The 22,646-nt window shown below is 39.3% G+C and overlaps 1 protein-coding gene across 4 annotated transcripts in view; it reads right to left on the bottom strand.

Moving 5' to 3' along the window:
• Positions 1-22,646, bottom strand: part of ZNF385D (zinc finger protein 385D) — a 708,505-nt gene that overhangs the window by 513,510 nt on the left and 172,349 nt on the right. For all 4 annotated transcript variants that reach the window (XM_061586269.1, XM_061586273.1, XM_061586272.1 and 1 more), the window contains one exon: positions 9,445-9,723. In XM_061586269.1, coding sequence (XP_061442253.1) covers positions 9,445-9,723 — 279 coding nt within the window. The remainder of the gene's footprint in view (positions 1-9,444; positions 9,724-22,646) is intronic.

Raw genomic sequence — 22,646 nt, 5'->3', positions numbered from 1 at the left:
TGTTTTTATTGTGATTTTATATCTTTAGACTTGTTAGTTTCTTTGGGAATTGGGATATACTGAACTAAAATCAAATTTAAATAAATAAAATGATGAAATTATAACAGATTCCCACCGGCACCTACCATTTTTTCCCTTAAATGGTAGTCAGTCATAATGTAGCATCAGTCAATGGGTATTAAGGAAGGAGAAAATGGCAACTGCCACAGCAAAAAAAAAAAAAAAAGATAAGGAGGCACCATATCCACACTTACTAGCAAAAGATAAGGCCCTAACATTTTGAGTAAATTCTGATAGCCCACCTCCTGAATGCTCCCACTTCAGGGCATCTTCACATTTTGAGTCCAGGGTTCTCTTTGGAGAACTTTTGGCATATCAATACAGTTGCTACAAGCTACTGAGACTGAATCTGTCCAAATTCTGACAAAAAGTTGTCAAGAAATATGGAAAACTAAACAATGGCCCACAGACTGGAAGCATTCAATATATATGCAAATTCCAAAGAAAGGGGATCCCAGAGAATGCAGTGATTATCAAACTATTGCCTTAATATCCCATGCAAGTAAAGTAATGCCCAAGATTCTACAACAAAGGCTCTTACCATATATGGAGCAAGAAATGCCAGACGTCCAAGCTGGATTTAGAAGGGAAGAGGCACCACAGATCATATCGCAAACATATGTTGGATAATGGAATGGAGCAAAGAATTTCTTTAAAGTTGACAATGTGGACATTGAACTTGTCAAGGATTATCAATACCTTGGCACAGTCATTAACCAAAATGGAGACAATAGTCAAGAAATCAGAAGAAGGGACTTCCGGGAAGGGTGACTTAGCCTGTGCCTGCTTTTGAGACGGGCTCCTGCCTCAAAAGAAGCTTATTCAGATATATCAGTCAGTTTTTTCTTTTTTTTTTGACTGATTAAACTTCTCCCGGGTAGGGAGAAACGAAGAGATTAACCTCAAAGCCTATTTTTGTTGGGACGACCAGATCTCATTAATTTATGGGACGAGGTCCAGCCGACGAAGGTGGGACGGATTTTCAACAGCAAGCTCTATCTGTTAAAGCGAACGTTCATCTTATCTTCTAAGAGAGAACGCACTAACAGGCAAGCACCCTTCTTTCTATATTTTTCTTTTACTTGACTTAAATTGTTGCTGTTTAAAAGAGATTTGCCAGATTGATCAGTTTTTGACATTTCACTGGGGAGCCATAACTTCTCTCTGCTACGCACTAATTAATAGCTTATCTCTGTTTTTGTTGCAAAAAGCTGTCCTGGATTTGCATTCTAAAGATATACACAGAAGAGGGATTTCTATTCCAGATTTTTATTTTGAAAAATATTATACTGTTTTGAGACTACTCTCTTTTTGGTCTATTTTATTTTGACGAATCTGTTTCTTGACGATTGCCATTAATTGCTTCGATCCTGGGAACTGCATTTTGTTTACTTAACTATTGGAGAGATAAGGCTGTCTGCACTGTTTATACTGTGATGTCACCAAGTTTGGAGTATTAACCCAATTGTTGCTGAAATAAGAAGTGGTTTTCCTATATTTTTCTTTTAAAATGGCAATTAAGAAAGTGGCTGAAAATCTGGAAATAACTATGTTTCAGAAAATAATGGATGAGATTGAGATAACGAAAATTGAATTGAGTAAAATGAAGCAGGAGATTAAAGATATAAGGGTCCCTGTGAGAGAGGTGACCCTGGAAGGGGTCCCTGTGAGAGAGGAGACCCCGGAGATTGGAACAGGGGTTCCTGTGAGAGAGGAGACCCTGGAGACTGGAATAGGGGTCCCTGTGAGAGAGGAGATCCCGGAGATTGGAATCAACGTGGAACAGGAACAAGATTTGGAGTCTATGGACTTTAGAAATAAAATCTATTGTTTGGAACTCAATGTTATCTCTGAAGAAATGAATGAAGATTCTAGAGATAAAGTTATCAATGGCATGGATAATCTTCTGGACTGGAATGATGTGATGGAGCCCAATATAGAGAAAATCTATGGAATTAACTGCAGCCATGTGACAATGGAAAAACTTTTAAGAGATGACCCAGTGCATTTTGAAAAAAAGAACAGAGATATGATTTTACAGCAGTATTTCAGCAACCTATTCAGAATGGATGGCAAGAAAATATTTGGGATAGAGGTAATTCCCATCAGACTCTTACTATATGACTATGGCTTTGACAGCAAGATTATTATGGAATACTGATAATGGAAGATTGGATATTGAAATTACTGGACTTAACAAGACTACTGAAGATGGAAGATGGAAAATGGAACTAATAGAGATAATAGAACAATGGCTACTGAAATTATTGAACCTAACAGATTCTGATGTGATGGATTAATTGAAATGTTTATTTTGACTATGGTTATGACAATAAGATTATCATAATTAGTAATGAGATGGATTAATCGATATGCTTATCTGGAAAAAAAAATTGATAGATATATTTCTTAAAGAATTGAAACCTCTCTTTGACTTTTTGTGGAAAGAATAAAGTAATGTTTATGAGATTTGATGATTAAGTAAGATAACTACTGGAGGAAAGTGATTTTATAATATGACTTAAGAGACAGGATTGTTATATATTATAGACTTATAACTGATCTGATCTTTGACAAATGGGAAGTCAATATTTTACTCTTTATTTTTTATTTTTGTTTTTTTTTTCTTTTTTTCTTTTTGTTTAACTATTTTTGATTTTGTTTTTTGTCTTTGAATGTTTTATGATTTTGTCTTGTATGTTTTATGAAAATCTGAATAAAAACTATTGAAAAAAAAAAAAAAAAAGAAATCAGAAGAAGGCTAGGACTGGGGAGGGCAGCTATGAGAGAATTAGAAAAGGTCCTCAAATGCCAAGATGTATCACTGAACACTAAAGTCAGGATCATTCAGACCATGGTATTCCTGATCTCTATGTATGAATGTGAAACTTGGACAGTGAAAAAAGTGGATAAGTGAAAATGAACTCATTTGAAATGTGGGGTTGGAGGAGAGCTTTCTGCATACCATGGACTGTGAAAAAGACAAATAATTGGGTGTTAGAACAAATTAAACCAGAACTGTCACTAGAAGCCAAAATGATGAAACTAAAGTTATCCCACTTTGGACACATCGTGAGAAGACATGATTCATTAGAAAAGACAATAATGCTGGGAAAACCAGAAGGGAGTAGAAAAAGAGAAAGGCCAAACAAGAGATGGATTGATTCCATAAAGGAAGCCACAGACCTGAACTTACAAGATCTGAACAAGGTGGTTCACGGCAGATGCTCTTGGAGGTCGCTGATTCATAGGGTCGCCATAAGTCATAATTGACTTGAGGGCACATAACAACAACTATAACTGAACTGGTATACTCTTAAAGTGTTTTTAAAAGTAACAGTCATGGTATCTTTAATGAAAGTTAAAATTTCAGAGGAGAAATAAGGATGCTTCCGGGTATTTATTGTGGGATAAGTGCTCCTCCTGCACATTTTTTGCAGCATTCACACGACATAATTGGTATCAAAATCCCAGAGCTTGGAAAAGTTACTTTTTTGAACTACAACTCCCATCAGCCCCAGCCAGTATGGCCACTAGATTGGGCTGATGGGAGTTGTAGTTCAAAAAAGTAACTTTTCCAAGCTCAGCCTGTAGTTTTTCCTCATTTAATCCAGATTTACCATGTCCATTAAAAATTGGATGTTATAAAAATAAACCTGTTGTCAATGACCTGTTTGCAGTTTCTGAACAACCAGTTTACAATATTAAGCACTCATCTGGAAGCACCCTAAGCATACAGCTGCAAAAAAATATGGGAGACTGCACAAAAATAATAGTGGATTTATTCTAATATCAGACTGACATTAATACAGTAAGATTCTTTCAGAGTTTTCTGTTGCTGAGTAATTTATGCCGGATCTGTCCAACTATTTAACAGGTGTTTACAGTTGCAGCTATACTGCTTGGAATTTTTTTTAAGTTATGCAAACTTAATATGTGATGTCCATAAAACTTTACAAGATTAAAACTGTTCTCCAGACACTATATTTATGAGTAATATGCCTTTTGCTGTATTTTCATACATAGAAAGGAATGTTAACATTAGTTGGGTTATTTTTACTGATTATTTTTATTGATTAATTATTCTTATTTAGCTGTTCATATATAGTTACCTGAAAGAACCTTTGGGGTCATGCAGGGTAAAAAAGAAAGAAAAGAAGACAATCCCTAACTAAATGTTTATTTATTACATTTATTTATTTATTCCTGGCCTTTCTTCTCCAGGGAGTTCAGGGTGGCTGGTTTTTATTTGTTCTCTCACCGGCTCTAGCACAGATCTCGCAAGATCCCATTGCTAGGCAGCACCACCAGCCACTCCCTATTTCACAATATTGCCTGGGGACTTTGCCTTAGTCTCCTTCTGGCTTATTGTTGCTTTGTGTCTGGGTGCACTTGCAGGGCACAACCCCCCTGTATCTTTGTGCCAATAAAGCATACAGCCCTGGGTTGCCCTGGATACTTGATGATACACTATCTCTTCACCGCTGCCACCATTCGATACTGTTTCTCCACCTTGGTAATTACCCTGCCCACCCTTCTGGTCTGTGAAAGCCCCAGCCAAGGATCAGGCTTTTCTTAAACCAATACCAGGAAATAACAAGATTACTTAAGGAATATTTAACAAGCGTATGGTTTCATATATTGTGTTCCTCTTTATGTTTCTAGTCATATATAATCTGCCTCAATACCAGCCAAATATAATCCAACCCACAACCAACTCCAACCCACAACAACTGACCCTCTGACTCAACCAACAGAACCCTTTCTCAACTGTCATCCTCTCATTTATACCTTCAGCCACTCAAACGCTCAGCCAATCACAATACAGCATTCTCCAGCATTCTAGCCCATGTACTCCCCCTCTCACTCACTCTACTTACCACATTTACTCTACAAAACCTGCACTTACCATATTTACAGTTATCAAAATACAGGGGCAGAGACCATTGTACCTGAGCCTGTTCGGCAGGAACCCCAGAGAAACCTCCCAGATCCAGGGTCTGTAAGGCCAGAGTCTGGGCCCTCATGGGTGCCTTATCCTGAGTCTGAAGAATCAGATACCTCTCACCGTATGTCACCAGTCTGCCAGTGTAGGGCACACACTAGGAGGAAGACTAGGAGAAGAAGAAGTGGCTGCCTTCAGGCCAGAGAGTTGACCCTTTAAGGCTCTGGAGTTGTCTATGAGGGAAGAGCCTGGAAGAAGTGGTCTAATGAGAGACGAGTAAAAGGCCTCAGTCTTCTTCCAGCCCTTGTTGGAGCAAGTTACTCACTTGGAGCTCTCCGTGGTCTGGCAGCTCAGCGTCTCATCCAGCCATGTTCTCTGTGGTATCCAGCACTGGACTAGAAATGGCACTTTGCAAAGTTTTCACATTTTATTTATTTATTTATTTATTTATTTATTTATTTATTTATTTATTTATTAGTCGCCCATCTGGCTGGTTGTCCAGCCACTCTGGGTGATGTACAGAATAAAAACATACAAATACATTAAAACATTAAAATCTCAACAGTAGTAATAAACCTAACCCACCCCAAAAGCCTGTCTGAAGAGCCAGGTCTTCAAGGCCTGGCGGAAGCACATACTAACTGTATTTGCAAAAAAAAAACTTCAAAGGAGTACCTGATTTCACAAAAACCACCAGAGGAAATGTGCATCTTGGTTTGCCCTTACTGCAGAAATTCTAAGGGCTACTAGAAAATAAGGTAGAAGCTGAAATAGTGCACTAAAGGGAAGGGAAAACAGAAGCTCTTTAGGACTCCAGAAATTCTTATTGCCTAGAGGCCAAACAACTCACTTAATAATTACATCTCTAACTTCACTCATAGGTTAAAAACACTGAAAGGCTGGAGAAGCTCAGCTGGCCCATTTCACAGAAATTGCTTAGAAGGGTACCTGCACATTTTGCTTCATAACTTACTTTCTAGGAGGACTAGAGACTTGTTTTTTAAAAAAGAAAAAGTTCTGGAGGCCCTGAAAAAAAATCTGAGGGCCCTGCCTGGGGGTGCCAATGAAAGCCTTCATGGGCACCATGGCACATGCAGGTGCAGGTGCCAGGTTGGTGACCCCATCCTACAACATCTGGAGGGCCAGAAGCAGCCCTACCATTAGGAGTGTGGTAATTGCCTCAAGTGGTAGATGCTCAGGGATAGCAGTGGCAGCTGCTGGCTATTCCTCGTGATCCCTCAGCCATTCCACTTTGTTGCCACATGGCCTCTCCAGGACCCCTTAATTTGTGGTTTGGTGTGGGATGCTATCCCATCACCATCATTCAAGAAAGATTCAACTTTTAATATTTTATATTGTTCTTATGTAAGCTACTTAGAAAGAGATGGCTAAGCAATATAAATATTGTGTTAAATAAAGCAAACTCCCAGATCAGTTGGCTTCTATATGAAGGGGGCTCCATCTTTGCCTCAAGCAACAAATGGTATTTTGGGTCAGGCCTCTAGAGGGCCACAGGTTCCCATCCCGCTCTATAATGAAGGATCTTTGGCGTTGTGGGACTAGCAAGCTTCCCCACATTCAGTTTATGTATGGTAAATGGATGAAAATCCACTGCTGACTAATCTTAAGGATTCTCACTTTATATTTATGGCCAGAGTACAATATAGAGCATCGGTCACCAGTGTGACACATGTGCCCACAGTAGCTTTCCCTCCTCTCACCCTTCCACTGCTGAAATTAGGCTTGAAAGAAACTTTCTTTTGCAGCCAAAAGAAGGCTTATTCAAATCTAATTACAACATGGGAGGCAATTTTGGAAGGTTACAACTGGGCAGTGGAAAGGGCACTCTTCCCTCTCCAGCTGTGATCCCGCCCCTCCAACCCCATGGTTAGGCTTGACAAAAACCTTCTATTCTTAATTAAAGTCTAACTGTTGCATGGAAAGGTTGTTTGTGTGATCTTCTTGGAGACTGCAGCTGGGTTGGAAAGGTTCCCTTGGCTCTCCAGGAAGTGCATACAACCTCATTTTCAAGTATCATTGTGGACAGGAGAGGAAAATGAGTATATGTGCATGGTTGCAGCTTGTTGATAGAGACATGTATCCTATCAAATGAGAATGGCACATACATGTACATGGGACAGCATATATTTTTTAAAAATACAGAAGTGGTTTGTGGGAAAGGATCAGTCTGCCACTGCTGAAGTTGTAGTGGGGCATTTGGGATATACATATAAGTACACTCCTCATTTAAGGAGCCCAAGTGTATTTTGTATTTGGAGTGTGAGAATATTTTTTACTCAGGTGTGATAAAATTGAACAACTAATCAGCTATCAGAGACTGCAATGGGGCACCAGGGAAGAGGTAATCTCTTCTGCTCTGGTTTGTTGATTAGGATCAATATAGCACTTTATGAATCTCATGACCATACTGAACAGATTGAATATGCTTATTGTCACTACTGAATTTGATCTTTTTTTTTAAGTTACAAACTAGAACCCTGGATTGGGAACTGCACCAGTTGTTAAACCATTGATGAGACAGAAAAATCAGTCAGTAAATTCCCTAGCCACATAATAATCACCCGCAGCAGACTAATTAAATAAAATAGTTCATTACCGTGCTCAATTTACTCCCAACAAATCTACAGGCTTAATTTTTAGTATTTTAACAGGAGAGCCGGAAGTCTCCGTGGGACTCTTTAAGATTGTTTTAAATCTTTAATTTCATGAGTTTTACAACTCACCAAATAGCAAGGTAGTAAAGCTTTGTTAGTGCTGCTTTTCAACCCCAATCTCACTGCTGCATTGTCCTTCCATGTAAACAGCAGCAACAACAGGGTTGGAAGAATGGTTCTTCAGCTCCGCCCCACCACATGGGCCATTATTGGCAGAGCTGAATATGAAGGGGATGTAAAATGAAGATGTAAGTGGAGGTCCCTCTTTTTTAATTGCAAATTTAACAATAAAAGGACAGAAATATAAAACAAAGGAAAAATGAATTAAAATAAAATAAAAATATTAAAGGTACAAAAATAATTTTAAAAAGTATGAACACTACTACTACTAATAAACTATCTTGAGTTTCCATTATGAATACAGTACCCATCAGTACATGCATCTTGAGTTAAGGATATAAATTAATATAAGCCTTCCAGACGTCCAAACTATCCGGTGTTGTTGTTGTTGTTGGTTGGTTGTTGATGTTGATGTTGTATCACAACTGATTTCTTCTTTTTTTCAATAATCCTTTGCAAATTTGACATAGACTGGTGAATCCCATTAATCATTTCTCAGTTTTTACTAACCCATGATATAAACCCTACCAGAACTTTTTATGCTGTGTGGAAATAATTTATACCAGAAACAGAAAAGGAGACAATCACATCAACAAACCTGTCACACAGCATTACTTTCAAGAGCACATACACAAACATTTGAAATACATCAAGAGAAGCATGAGCACTTATGTAGAAGCAAAGGTATCCTAGAGCAGATGGTGGCCACACTTCATTATTCCAAGGAGACCTAACATTTTCCCAAAGGCTGCTGGTGTGTAGCTCTAGGAAATATTCTCATAAAACTAATACTTTACATGTGTGCCTTCAGAAATAGCTGAATTGTGACTATTCAAAAATAAGACAATAAATGATCATATTGTTTGCAGAAATATTTTGTTTAGAAATAGTGTAAATAAATAAATAAATAAATAATTTACAAAGATTTTCAGATTGGTACTGCAAAGATGAATAGTATTTATGCATCAGCTCTTTCAAAATCATGCCATGAAAATCCATTTTAATATAAAGTCCACAAGCTCTGTCAAGCCAAAGCATAACACATTTTGTAGGGGAAGGAAATTTATGAAACATATAACCCTATTACAACTCAGCACTAGTTAAAATGTTATTCTACCAATCCTCTTAGCTGAACTATTTTACCTGTGCTACACCCAGAGCCTCTTAGGTCAGGCGGATCTTGCAAAACTGAAGTAATATATGCGCATTATTCACTTTCAACCAACATTTTGCACTAGCTGAAGCTTCTGAACACTCTTCAAGGACAGCTCTAGATAGAAAGCTCTGTAGTAGTCTAGCCTGTAGCTGTATAATGGTTACTAAATCCTTCTCCAAACAAGCTCATAGCTTCCAGATCAACCATAGAAGGTAAAATGCCATCTAAGCCACACTAATGAAAATTTAATAATCATTTGAAACACAATGTCTGTTGTCAATGATCCCACATTTACCAATAATACCTCTGAGTTATTTAAAAATCCAGTCCTTCCTTTGCACTATTTTTCCAAATTGTGCAAGGCATCAATAATGTCTGCTACTAAAAGCACCCCCTAAAAAAAGACTCAAGCACCATTTCAAAAGCATACACGACATGCCTTCACACATGATTCTCATAGACAAGACAGAATACAGCAAGTAGCTTACCATGATCGGTTTTTAGATTCCCATTGCTGAGCTGTTTTAATCTTTTCTGATGTGATTTCCCATTATAATGGATCTGTGCCTGAGCAGCAGAGTTCAGCTGAATGTTGCACACATTGCACAAAGTAAAACTGGTATGTTTCTTCTCCCTTGCTTTCTTTTCCTCACTGTCATCAGGTGTTAAGTCTGCCTCACTTTCTCTTTCATGAAAACAAGTAAATTTCGCAGTATAAGGAACATTGTCTTGGGATGAATTAGGACTCCAGGGTTTCTTCATCGTTTCTAAGATAAGCAAAAGAGAGAACTATGAGTGATGCACACACCACACGCCCAGCACTTAAACCTGTGAAAATGTGATGGCTGCACTTAGAACCAATAGGCATGTCTGAGTTTCTCACATGGTAACTTTAAAGGTCATGTGAAAACTTATTTGGCTGGTTGGTTAGCATGTGTGGGTCAGGGCATATGATGGCTGTGACAACCTAGATCAGCCTTTCCCAACCTTTGAGTCCCCAGATGTTGCTGGACTACAGTTCCCATAATTCCTGGCTATTGGCCATGCTGGCTAGAGCTCACCAGAGTCCAGCAACATCTGAGGACCCAAAGGTTGGGAAAGGCTGGCCTTGATGTCAAGGAAGTGCTTTTTGTACAATGGAAATGCAACACCCATCCATGGTCTAAACCTCTCTTCATATATTATCCATGTAAAGATACCTGCCCGTAACACTGTGTGTCTCCACAAACCAGCTCCTAACAGAAGGAAATTCAACATGTCATGGGTGTGGCTATTAATGTGGCCCCTTCTACAAATATAACTACACCATTTCAGATGTGTGTAGGGAATCACACTTTTGAATGCTTGATATTTTTGCTCAATGGCCTAATTTTCTCTTTGCCGTGAGTTCTTTATGGATGAGAGTTAAAAATGGTCTCTCATCTGTGGTTAGAAGCAATACAGTACATTCTGTCACTGACACACTCCATTCTGTTACTGATTCCACTAATTTTACTGTATGTTAAAATCCAATCACAACTACCATGGAAAAACATGGCCATGTGAAGCAGCCTGAAGGTCTTCATCCTAATCACAAACTGAGAAACCCATTTTCTAATAGTAAAAGATGTTCCAGGGAAGTGTAATTAAATGTTTCTTTAACCTACTAACAGTGCAATCCTATATATGTCACGTCAGAAGTAAGCAGCAAGTTCAGTGGGACTTACTTCAGGTAAAGGATTGCCTCTGTTTTATTAAAGAAATCTAAGATATTTTTAAGACTCCTAGATCTTCTCTTTGATGCACATAGCACAAAATTTTAAACTCTTCACACAATAGTGTGCTAAACTTTACAATTTTAAAATAGTAGATCTTGTGATATTTGGAGATTTTCCCCAGCTCTTGTTGTGTTGTAATCATGAATCTCATTAGCTGCAGAGAAATGCTTCAAAATGTTAAGTGACTACATCTTAAAGGCTCAGAATCCAACAGTAAAATTTAAAATGTACTAATCCTTAGTAATAATTAGCAATTCTTTATGAAACAAGGCCAGACGCCTGAAAGCATAGGCATGTGCTGCCATACTGAAGTTGCACATTTTCAGGATAAAAGTCCAAGGAACAAAAGTGTCAGAGTTTATAGTAACTTTAGGTAAGTTAAGTTGGAGCCAAAAGAGGCAGATTCCAGCTGCAGCTCTGGTGGAAAATTGCTGTACAATTTGGACAAGTTACAATATTTCACATCAGTGTAACCACAGTTCCATACTGTGTAAAATGGAGCTATTACCCCTTTTCAGCCACATAAAATACTGTGAGAAGTACAGATGGAGCTTGTGTTAATACCAAGAATTAATGGGACAGATAGAATTTTGAAACATTATTTTTATGTGCTTCCATGTGCAAAAAGAAAAAGTAAACATTGAAAAAGACATATATGACAGAGTTTCTCTGAGTCAGTGCTAAAAAGTACAAGATGCATTTATTTTTTTGACAAACACCCCTTTAAGATACCAAATTTAAGTCAGTCATTTTGCTCTTTCTGCTCAAGAATAAATGGTAAAAACCAGAAATTACATTTCTGTTTATGAAAGCATGCATGATTTGTATGTATGATTTCAGAGATTTTGATGAAAAGAGATCAAAGACCATAAAACCAACATGTCAAAGAATAAAATGGTCTGTGCTTAAGCCAGATATTCCAAAGCTCCTTCACTGCAAACTTATGCACACTTAACCTGGAAGTAAGTTCCACTGAATTCAATGGGCTTGATTGTACTTAAGGTACTTTGGGCCCGTGTAGTTTAGGGCATTGTGAATTAACGCAAGTACCTTGAACCTAGCACTATGTTAGCTGTCTTTAGGCAGCAGAACAAGACACATTTGTTTCTTCAGGAATATATAAATTGGTGACCTAAATTGCTACAGATTATTTCTGACTTTTTCAATTTCTGTTCTATATATATTGTTGGTTTTAAGATCTTGTATTGGTGTGTGTATTTTAGAAATTGCTGGGTACCACACTACTACTAGTAGTAATAGTATTATTAACATGCTGTCAGGATGATGCTATACTGAGCTCTACAAGCTATATAGACAAGTCCCTGATCACAAGGAACTTACAATCTAAAATAGACAGTGAAGAAACAATGAGATGGTGAGAGATAAGACAGGAGAGGATGCCTGGATAAAAGTCCAAAGGGAGTGAAAGTATATAAAGAACTTCTAAGAGTGTTTCTTTCCTGATTAAGCTTGTGGTGAAAAAGCAAATATTCCCTGAGGAAAGCAGCAAGCCCTATCTACCATCTCTGGATGCAGGAACAAAAGAGATATATGTTCTGTCAAAAAAGTTGAAAAAAGTAAAACTTACAAAAGTACTATGAGAAGGAGGAAGAGGAGGAACATAAATCTTAAATGTAAATAATGAAATAGCAGCATGCCAAAAAAATCCTGTTTCTATTTTTCAACATCAATACATCTTCTGCACTGAAAGCATTCCCCACTAGAGAGCAGTATGAATGTAAAATTAAAAATACTTTCTATCTATCAAGAGTCATAACAATGTTTTATCTATATGGCTTTACAACTGTACAAATATTTTATGATCTTTTCAGTCTTTCTAAAACTAATTCATATAAATTATGTATATTTTGTGGTTAACATGAGCTGAAGGTGTATAATATTGATGAATGTGCATATTCACATGAAGGAATGGAGAATATACACAAATAGGCAGCATTAATAGCCGATTTTGTACATATTTCAGCCAATATACATAGTTTCCACCTACAAGCTGCATATATATCAGGCAATATACAAAATTCCTGACATGAATTCAAATTTTTTCAGCAGCACTTGATTCTATGCATATTAATTGAACAACATGTGAAATTCTATGCTTATGCTGCTGATTTGTCCTAACATGTTATACTATTGTGATTCAGTCTGTATGACTATATTCTATAACAGCATAATTATAATGTAAACATGAGTTTGGGAACTTTCAGCATATAAATAACTACTCTGTCCCAATTTCATTTGTAACATGAGGTAAAGTGCTCTGAGTCCTACTAAACTGAGTCTCCTACAATAGTTATCATTAGGACGGCTTGAATTTTTTTCTGCCTGAATGTTATCTAGAAAATAGAAATTCAACATAGGCATCTTTCCCCATCTTTGCATATCTGTGCTGGCAGAGACAATATTTTCTAAACGTTTGCCTGTCTTAGAGTACCATGAGGCACAGATGTTATGTTTGATAAAATGCTGGTAGTCTTTTTTATAGTAGAGCTGCAAGTGGGTCTTCATACTGATAAACTTGCAAAAGTGAACAGTTGTTCAATTGTTCTATAGTAACTTGGTGTAAGTGAAGCAGAGCCATGGAACTGCTTTCCCAACACCAGTGTTGCTATAAGCTCACCTTGACAGGGTTGAGGTGGGGGTTAGGGATGGTGACAGTGAAGCAAACCAAGTGCCCCTGCTGGTATGTCTGCACAGTATCAGCCTTGCTGCCACCCTGCCCAATAAGCTGCAGTGATGCCACTGTTGGGAGGGAAGATCCCACAGCTCTGTCCCACCACACCTCAGATCCTCTACCACCATTGCTCTATTGTCACCTGTATTTCTGTGATAGTAATCTAATCAAGTGGTTCCCAAACTTTATGAGTACGGGACCCCTTTGTAAGCTCAAAGAATTTCATGACCTCCACCCCATACTAATTGTTAGTCTCTGTTAATTGAAGAAAAGGTGCATGGTAAAATCACCTCCAAATATCCCTTTCCAGATACTGAGGCATTGCTTTCTTCTTTTAATGCAAAGGTCCAATCAAATTGGTATCTCCCTCCCACACACACTAAGAACTGGACTAAGAACCAGGTTCAAATGTCCACCAGCCATGAATCCCACTGGGTGACCTTGGACCAAACACAGTCTCTCAGCCTGATCTATCTCACAGGGTTGGTGTAAGGATAAAATGGAAGGGGGGGGAACCATGTGCACCACCTTGAGCAACTTGGAGGAAATGTAATAATAATTAAATAAATACATTTCTGCTGCAATACCTGAATACCAGTGAGCCAACCTGTGGAGCATTTATTTATTGATGATGATGATGAAGAAGAAGCAACAGCAGCAATGTGGTGGTGATGGGGATGCTAGACTGTGCACTGCAGACAACAGGGTGGATAAATTGAGGAGGGGATTAGTGTTTTTAGGTCTTGGGATGATCATCAGAACTGATGACTTGGTTAGTGTACACTTGGGGAATGAGAGCAGAATGGAGCGGAAAACAGATCAGTAAACACCGCACAAACACATGAGCGCACACACACACACACATACACACATACCTGCCCCTCCTACAAGCATCTGCAGGCATGCATGTGATTGGGCATGTGGGAAGTGGGAAGTCCTCAACTGCTGCAGCATCTTGGAGAGAGACACTGGCACACACACTTAGCCTCAGAAATGGGGGGCAAGCAAGTCCTGAGCTTCTTCACTGCTTTTTGGCTCTGCCTGAGCCAAAGGCGAGATCTGGGCAGCCTTGCAAATAAGAATAATTTTTAAAAGGAGATGGCTGCAAAGCAGGAGCCAAGAAAGGCAGGCTGGCTGGCTACCAGGAAGGAAGGGTGAAAGCAGCCTTTACTTGCAGGCTTGTTTCTTTTTGCTTCATGAAAAGCCTTCTCCTCTTGTTCTGAGCAAGGGCAGCAGCAGCGGCGGCAGTGCGAGACAGAAGTCAGTGATAGTAATCCCCTCTTTTTCCTGGTAGCTCTGCCCTCAGCCTCCTTTGGCATTTGCCACGTGTTTTATAGGTAGACACCTGCCCTTGGTGCACCTGAAAGACACTCTGGCACTTCAACAAAAGTCCTCCCCTCTCTTTTGGAGCAAGGGGGAGGTGTCATCTGCAGTGGCAGTGGGGAGCAGACAGTGTCCAGGGAGTGAAGACTTTTAAAATAATAACAATAATAATAATACATTTCTTTACTGTTTGCAGGCCCCTCGGATTACTTCGCACCCCCTCCAGGGATCATGGCCCCCAAGTTGTGAACCACTGATCTAATCTAACATCCCTCCTGTAAATTATAGCTTTTTCCTTCCTCCTGTTGCATGTGATTAATTTTCTTTATGGTATTATATTACCTATACAGATAGTTATTATCAGTAACTATACAAAGTACTTTACAACCAGAATATGTGTGTGTGCGCACATGTGCACACATGTGTGTTTTGGGGGAAAGAACAATTACTGTGAGAATATTTGTACATTTCCAGCTTATAAAAAGATAAAGAGCACAGCAGAAGTAAATTAGCAAATCAAAAGAGAATCCAAAAACCTGAACCAATTTAAAAAGCATGGGCTGTTTGTTCAGGCCTCTTGTCCCTGAATTCTTGAGCTCAATTCTAGCTCAGTGATGCTTACAAGTATATTTTGACAGCCTCACCTGAAGAAGATGAAAAGGAGAAATAGAGCTGCGTGTCATCAGCATACTGATGGCAACGCACTCCAAAGATCCGAATGACTGCACCCAACAGTTTCATGTAGATGTTGAACAGCATGGGGGACAGAATTGTCCCCTGTGGAACCCCATACTGGAGAGTCCAGGGTGCTGAGCAATGTTCCCCAAGCACCACCTTCTGGAGCCGATCTGCCAAGTAGGAGCCGGGAACACTGCCATGCAGTCTCTCCCACTCCCAACTCAGCCAGTCTTCCCAGAAGGATACCATGGTCAATGGTATCGAAAGCTGCTGAGAGATCAAGGCGAATCAACAGAGTCACACTTCCCCTGTCTCTCTCCCAACAGAGGTCATCATACAGGGTGACTAAGGCTATTTCCATGCCAAAACCAGGCCTGAAACCTGACTGAAATGGATCCAGATAATCGGTCTCAACCAAGAGTGTCTGCAGCTGGCCTGCCACCACTCGTTCAAGGACCTTGCCCAGGAATGGAACATTTGCTACCGGCCTATAATTATTAAGATTTTCTGGGTCCAGGGAGGATCTCTTCAGGAGCAGTCTCACTACTGCCTCTTTCAGGCAGCCAGGGACCACCCCCTCTCGCAGAGAGGCATTAATCACTTCTAGTATATTTTATCTTCAGTGTCTTGCAGCAGATCATTAAAATCTTTTAGGATGTCCTGGCTCCCAACCAGAGAAGCAGACTCAGGACTTGGAGACTGGGTTTTTCTGCAAACTATTATTCCAGAAATCAGAACAGGGACCTAGCACGTCATGCTGCAGGCAAACCTGGATTCAAACAGAAACAGGCATATTAGGTGTTGGAGGCAACAGCGAACGAGTTGTCACAACAGCAGGTACAAGCAATGATACTTCTTATATACAGAAATAGAGGAAGCACTTAGCACTAGTAATTCAGGCTCCTTTCAGCATGAGCTGCAAGGCAGGGACTATGACGGGGGCTGGATGGACAAAATTGGGCCACTTGTAACTGTCTTTTCTCTATCCTCCACAACCTTGGAGACATGTCAGTTTCCGACTCTACTGAGTCACTTTCATTTTCCTCTGCCTGAGAAATTCCAATGTTTCTCTTAACACTTATCTCTTTTGCCCTTACACTTGGCCTTGGTGCCTGCACAGAGTCCTCAACAACTGGCTGAGACAAAGAAAGGCTGTCTGAGCCTCCTTCAGTAACTCCAGCAGCTGATGTTGAGGCTTCTGGAGACACATCCTCTGTAACCCCCTCGTTTCATTCTTCAGTGCTAAATGTCCTCCCCAGTGTCAATAACCCTTTCTCCATTCTCCCAACCTTGCCTGAGATTCTCATTGGGGCCCATGATATAGGGTGGGCTTTCAATCTTGGAACAAATTCTATGCTATATCTCGGCAATCATCAGGCTTTTTGAACCTGTAACTAAACCTAAAGGGTGGTATTCAGTGCTAGTCCTAATCAGATTAGACCCAAAACATTTAATCCTTGTTTCAGAAATTTCCTTATGTTGGAAAACACCTTAACAGGAGCCTTGTGTTAAAATATACTACACTCATTTCTTTAATTAAGTTCTATAAAAACAGTTAAACACTAATTAATCACACATGTTATTTAATAAGTTAGTAATACATACTGTATCAGTTTCACAATCCTATGCAAATGTAATGGAGCACTTTCAGTGGTTTATAAGCATCAACTTTTAACATATAAGAAGATATACTGCATTTATAATTACTACAACACTGACATAAATTGTAAGTAGAGACCTTATCCCAGTCTGCATCTGTGTTGGAATTGCTTTTTAATATATTTTTAAACCTTTTTTTAAAAAATGTTTTAAAAGCTTTTTTAAAAATGTTTTAAAAGATGTTTTAATATGTTTTTAATGGTTATTGTGTTTTAATATATTTTAAAGTCTGTTTTTTGATGTTGTAAAGTGTTTTTAGTGCTTTTGTTTGCCGCCCTGGGCTCCTACTGGGAGAAAAAGCAGGATATAAATCAAATCAATCAATCAATCAATCAATTATTACCAGCTAACTATTACTTTTCTCAACCTCAGAATCCTACTGAAAGCAACTGGACTGTGTCTCGATATGAAATGAAAATGTAAAGTTCCGTCAATCATCTGGTCTACATTTTTTTGGAACATTAAAGGTCCTATATACACCTTCCTGGGAGTAAACCCCATTCAAAACAATTGGACTTAATTCTGAGTAGAAATGCACAAGATTGCACTGTAAATTTTCATTTGTAAGGAACATAAAGTGAATTAACCAAAGAACAGAATATGTTTTTTTCACTAACATTTTCTTGAATATAACCATGATGATAACTCTTTACAATTTTAGTTTTTAGAAAAGATACATGTCACAGGAAAAGAACTGTATAAACAGCTGAAAAAGACAAAAGTCTTTTGGACTTACAGACTGGGTACATTGCTACCAAATGGTGTAAATGAAGATGTAGATTGGATGTCCACTATTTAATTCTATTCTCTTAGATTATTCAGTTAATATTTCTTGCCACCATCTGAGAGCAATTTGCTCTATAAAGACTTATGTGTGATTGTATGCATTGTATTTATGAATGATGAGTTTATCATATTTTGGAAATTCAACATAAGCTCACACACAGTGTATCAATTATTGGCAGAATGAAGTCTTTGCATATCAGAGTACGTATTGCATCGAACTAAGGTCACAAAGCATTTTACCAGGATTCCTTTGTTAGACCAGGTGCAGAATTATTATAAGGGGTATAAATATGTCAACCAGTGAGAATGGATTCAGAAAAGCAAAGAGTGTATCTTTATGATAAAAGTGAAGACAGAATAAGAGAGTAATTTTTATTCTTTGATAAGAGGATATTGCTTTTCAAATAATACATTTTTAAATTGTCCTCTTCCGTGGCAGATACGTACAGGAAATTCACAGCATAGAGCTTGGTAGGCACCCTTTAAGGTGATTGGTGGGTTCTGAGGCCTGCCTTCCATGTTGTGCAGCCTGTTGGCAGGATAAGGCTCACCTTTGGGGCTAACCTGTAACACCCACTCAGAGTTGTGCGGCCCAGAGGGGGGATGGAGCAGAAAGGCCTCCCTAACCATCCAGCGGGAATGGGCCCTGGAGAAGGGGATTGGGCTTGGACTACCCCCTTTTCCATGGCAGGGTGTCATCACCCAGTTGGGTAAGGGTTAGGTCCAGCAATTTTCTCTGCAGATCATTTATTAGGCAATCAAGCATTTAATTGGCTTTATTTGAATAAACGTGGCCCTTGATCTACCCACACTTCATCTTGTCTTGCCTTTTCATTTCCTGGCTATAGACTGCAATAAATTTTTAAAATATTACTGGAAGTAATATTTTCCATAAGGGCTTGGACATTTCTGTGTTGCAGAAGAGCTTCAGACCATTTTTCTCAAACTTTAAATCTATATTATGTGGTAAGCCCAGGTTTTACTGAAATAAATTTGAAAGATCAGAGATTCATGTTTTATGTCATTAAAAACATTTATATATATTTAAGAATTGGCTCCACGCACAAGGAGATACCCTTCTCTCCTACATGTCACTAAAAACACAAGTCGAAATGCCTCTAGCATTTTTTTAAATTCAACTGTTAACAGTCTTCATCTTCTGGATTTCAAGGTTTGGGGCAATCATACCATTTGCTGTAGTGCAATTAGCATATGAAAGATATTTAATCAGCACAGCTATGTATACTCTTTACTTTGTGTCTGCTTTGCAATGTTGTGAAGCCACACTAGATTGGTTATTACTGTAGATCTTATTGGCTACCAGCCATAGATCTATTTTTTGTAAATATATATATATATATAATTTCATACTTAGACCTTGACTCTGTTCGTTTATTAGCATGCATTGAGTGGTCAGGGACTACATCCTCGTGGTTTGGCTTTTCTCTTGGCTAGAATACATCTAAGGACAGTGAGAAAAGCCTTTTTGCTAGAAGCTTGCAGTCAAATAGCTGGCTGATTAGTTCAAATAAATATATGAATATTAAATTTAGATTCCCCTGCACCTGACTGTTAACTTCATAACCAACCCTCCTTAAATTTTTCAGTGAAGGCAGAAGCCTCAATTGGAAGAAATTGCCTGTTGGGGATTAAATGTAGCCTTCCCAATCCTCCCAATCTGTTCTGTTCTGCCTGGCTACCTCCTATTAATAACATGCACCCCAGTGCTACTTCCCCTTTGGCTCCTCCTATGCCTCTACCAACCATTGTTTCACCAAGAACCTGTTTTTAGGCCACTGCCTTCTTGGTCCCATTTCACATAGCCACCTTGGCCTTTTTCAGACATAACAACAAACTGTGGCTTGTCATTAGGTGCATAAGACACTGTGAGCCATGTGCTCATATTCTCCCTCCCTCATTCCTTTCTTTGTGCAAGAAGCGAGAAGATTGGAAACTTGATTCTAATTTTAAAAAATCAAATCTTTAGGAGTATATACAGAACATAATAATTAATCTTTTAAAAAACAATTATAACCTTTTACTTAAAACTACAAAGAAAGACCTGGAGAAATTTAACACTCTGGAATAATAGCGAACATTAGTCAACATTCTGTTTCAAATGATCCATGTAGGATTACAGAAACATAAATATGGGATTAACAGGATATGATAAGTATTTGGAATAGAGGAAGAGGAAACAAAATTTAGCTAGCAACACATGGAGAGAAGGGGGGATAGAAATTCCAGATATAAACTTGTATTCTGCTGCAAATAAGTTAGTTTAGCTCACAAAGTGGTTCAGAGAAGAAGTGGGAGGATTTTCCAATTGAAGCAATATCATCAAAAACAATGCTGGAAAGCCTATTATGGGTGGGGGAAAAACATAAGAAACAGTCCCTTGCAGCTACTCGTTGGGAAAACACAGAAAACACATAACTGTATCCCAGTTGTGTAAGGATAGAGACACACCCAAAGAAGAATCTTTTCACTCCTAAATCTTTATCTTTACCATGCAGTAGAACAGCTTTTCATGGAGACCCTAAAAGGCATGTTGGTGCCTCAGGCACTACTAGTGTGCCCAACAGCATGTCATTTTGGCATCCAGCAACAAAATCTGGGACTTATATCCTCAGGATGAACCATAAAAAGTCTTTTGTTTTTAAGATGTGTTAAAGTGCTTTTATTATTTGTTTGTTTGTTAGATTTATATCCCACTCTTCCTCCTAGTAGGAGCCCAGGGCGGCAAACAAAGGCACTAAAACACTCTAAAACATCATAAAAACAGACTTGAAAATATATTACAACAAAATATTCTTAAAAACATATTAAAACAAAACATCTTCAAAAACATCTTTAAAAAAATGCTTTAAAAACATATTAAAAAACAATTCCAACACAGATGCAGACTGGGATAAGGTCTCTATTTAAAAGGCTATTGAAAGAAGAAGGTCTCAGTAGGCACCAAAAAAATAACAGAGATGGCACCTGTCCAAAAGGTAGGTGCCACTACACTACAACTACAAAGGGTAGGTGCCACTACACTAAAGGTCCGTTTCCTATGTTGTGCGGAATTGAACTCCTGATAAGATGGTATATGCAGGAGACCTTCACTTGCCGAGTGTAGTGATTGACTGGGTATGTAAATGGTAAGCCAATTTTTCAGGTATTCGGGTCCCAAGTTGCATAGGGCTTTGTACATCAAAACTATCACCTTGAACTTGGCTAATAGGTAGCCAGTGCAATTCATTCAGCAGCAGGCTGACATGTTGGCGATACCCTGCCCCGGTGAGTAGTCTCACTGCTGTATTTTGCACCAGCTGCAGCTTCTGGACCAACTTCAAGGGCAGGCCCAGATAGAGTGTGTAACAGTAATCCAGCCTGGAGGTTACCAGTGCATGAACAGTGGTCAGGCTATCCCGGTCCAGAAACGGCCACAGCTGCCTTACCAGCCAAAGCTGGTAAAAGGCACTCCTAGCCACTGAGGTTACCTGGGACTCCAGCAACAAATATACATCCAGGAACAATCCTAGACTACAGACCTGCTCTTTCAGAGGGAGTATGACACCATCCAAAGCAGGCAACTGACCAATTATCTGAACTCGGGAGCTACCAACCTACAGCGCCTCCATCTTGCTAGGATTCAGACTTGGTTTACTGGCCCTCATCCAGCCCACCACTGAGTCCAGGCAGTGGTCCAGGGCTTGCACAGCATCTCACAATTCAGATGTTACATAGAAATAGAGCTGGGTATCGTCAGCGTACTGCTGACACCTCACCCCAAATCTCCTGATGACCACTCCCAAGGGCTTCATTAAACAGCATTGGGGACAAGATGGTACCCTGTGGCACCCTACAGCACAACTGCCATGGGGCCAACAGACAATCACCCAATGCTATTCTCTAAAAACAACCCTGGAGATAGGATTGGAACCACTGTAAAACAGTACCTCCGATACCCACCTCACCAAGTCAGCCCAGAAGGATACCATGGTCAATGGTATCAAAAGCTTTTGAGAGATCAAGTAAGAATAACAGGGTCAAACTCCCCCTGTCCTTCTCCTGGTAACAGTCATCCATCAGGGCTACCAAGGCCAATTCAGTCCTATAATCAGGCCTGAACCCGGACTGGAATGGATCAAATTGAGTATGTGAAATTGCTGCTCCACAACCCTCTCGATTACCTTCCTTTAAAATGGGGTATTTGCGACCAGGCGGTAGTTGCCATAAACCAATGGGTCCAGGGTGGGCTTTTTCAAGAGCAGTTGGGTCACCGCCTCTTTCAGGGCAGCTGGAACCACTCCCTCCCGCAATGATGCATTGACCACACTCTGGATCCACGCAGACAAACCTCCTCTGCAAGCTTTAATAAGCCAAGAAGGGCAAGGGTTGAGAGGACATGTTGCTGGCCACATCTTCGCAAGCACCTTGTCCAAGTCATCAGGGCACATCAACTCAAACCAATCTGAAGAAGTTACAGCAGATGTTGCACTTTTAATATTTTTGTTTGCTGCCCAGGGCTTCTCCTGGGAGGAAGGCCAGGATATAAATATAATAAATAATTACCAGCTTGCTTTCTTTTTTTAAAGTAAATCTAGCATTTTTAGAACCTGAGATACGAAGCAAAATGTGCAGGCACAATTCTTCTCAAATTTTGTGAGAAATTATTCTGCCACCCTTTCAGTTTTTTATTTCCCCCTACCGCAAGAAAAATTCCTGCAGACACCTATGTATACGACAGGAGAGATGCACATGTGGTGTATGTGTGTAGGGGTGTGTGTGTGTGAGAGAGAGAGAG

Source organism: Rhineura floridana, chromosome 10, assembly GCF_030035675.1.
Source record: "Rhineura floridana isolate rRhiFlo1 chromosome 10, rRhiFlo1.hap2, whole genome shotgun sequence".
NCBI classification, from domain to species: Eukaryota; Metazoa; Chordata; class Lepidosauria; order Squamata; family Rhineuridae; genus Rhineura; species Rhineura floridana.
Note: the sequence above shows the minus strand (reverse complement) of the source record. Positions and strands in the feature narration are given on the sequence as shown.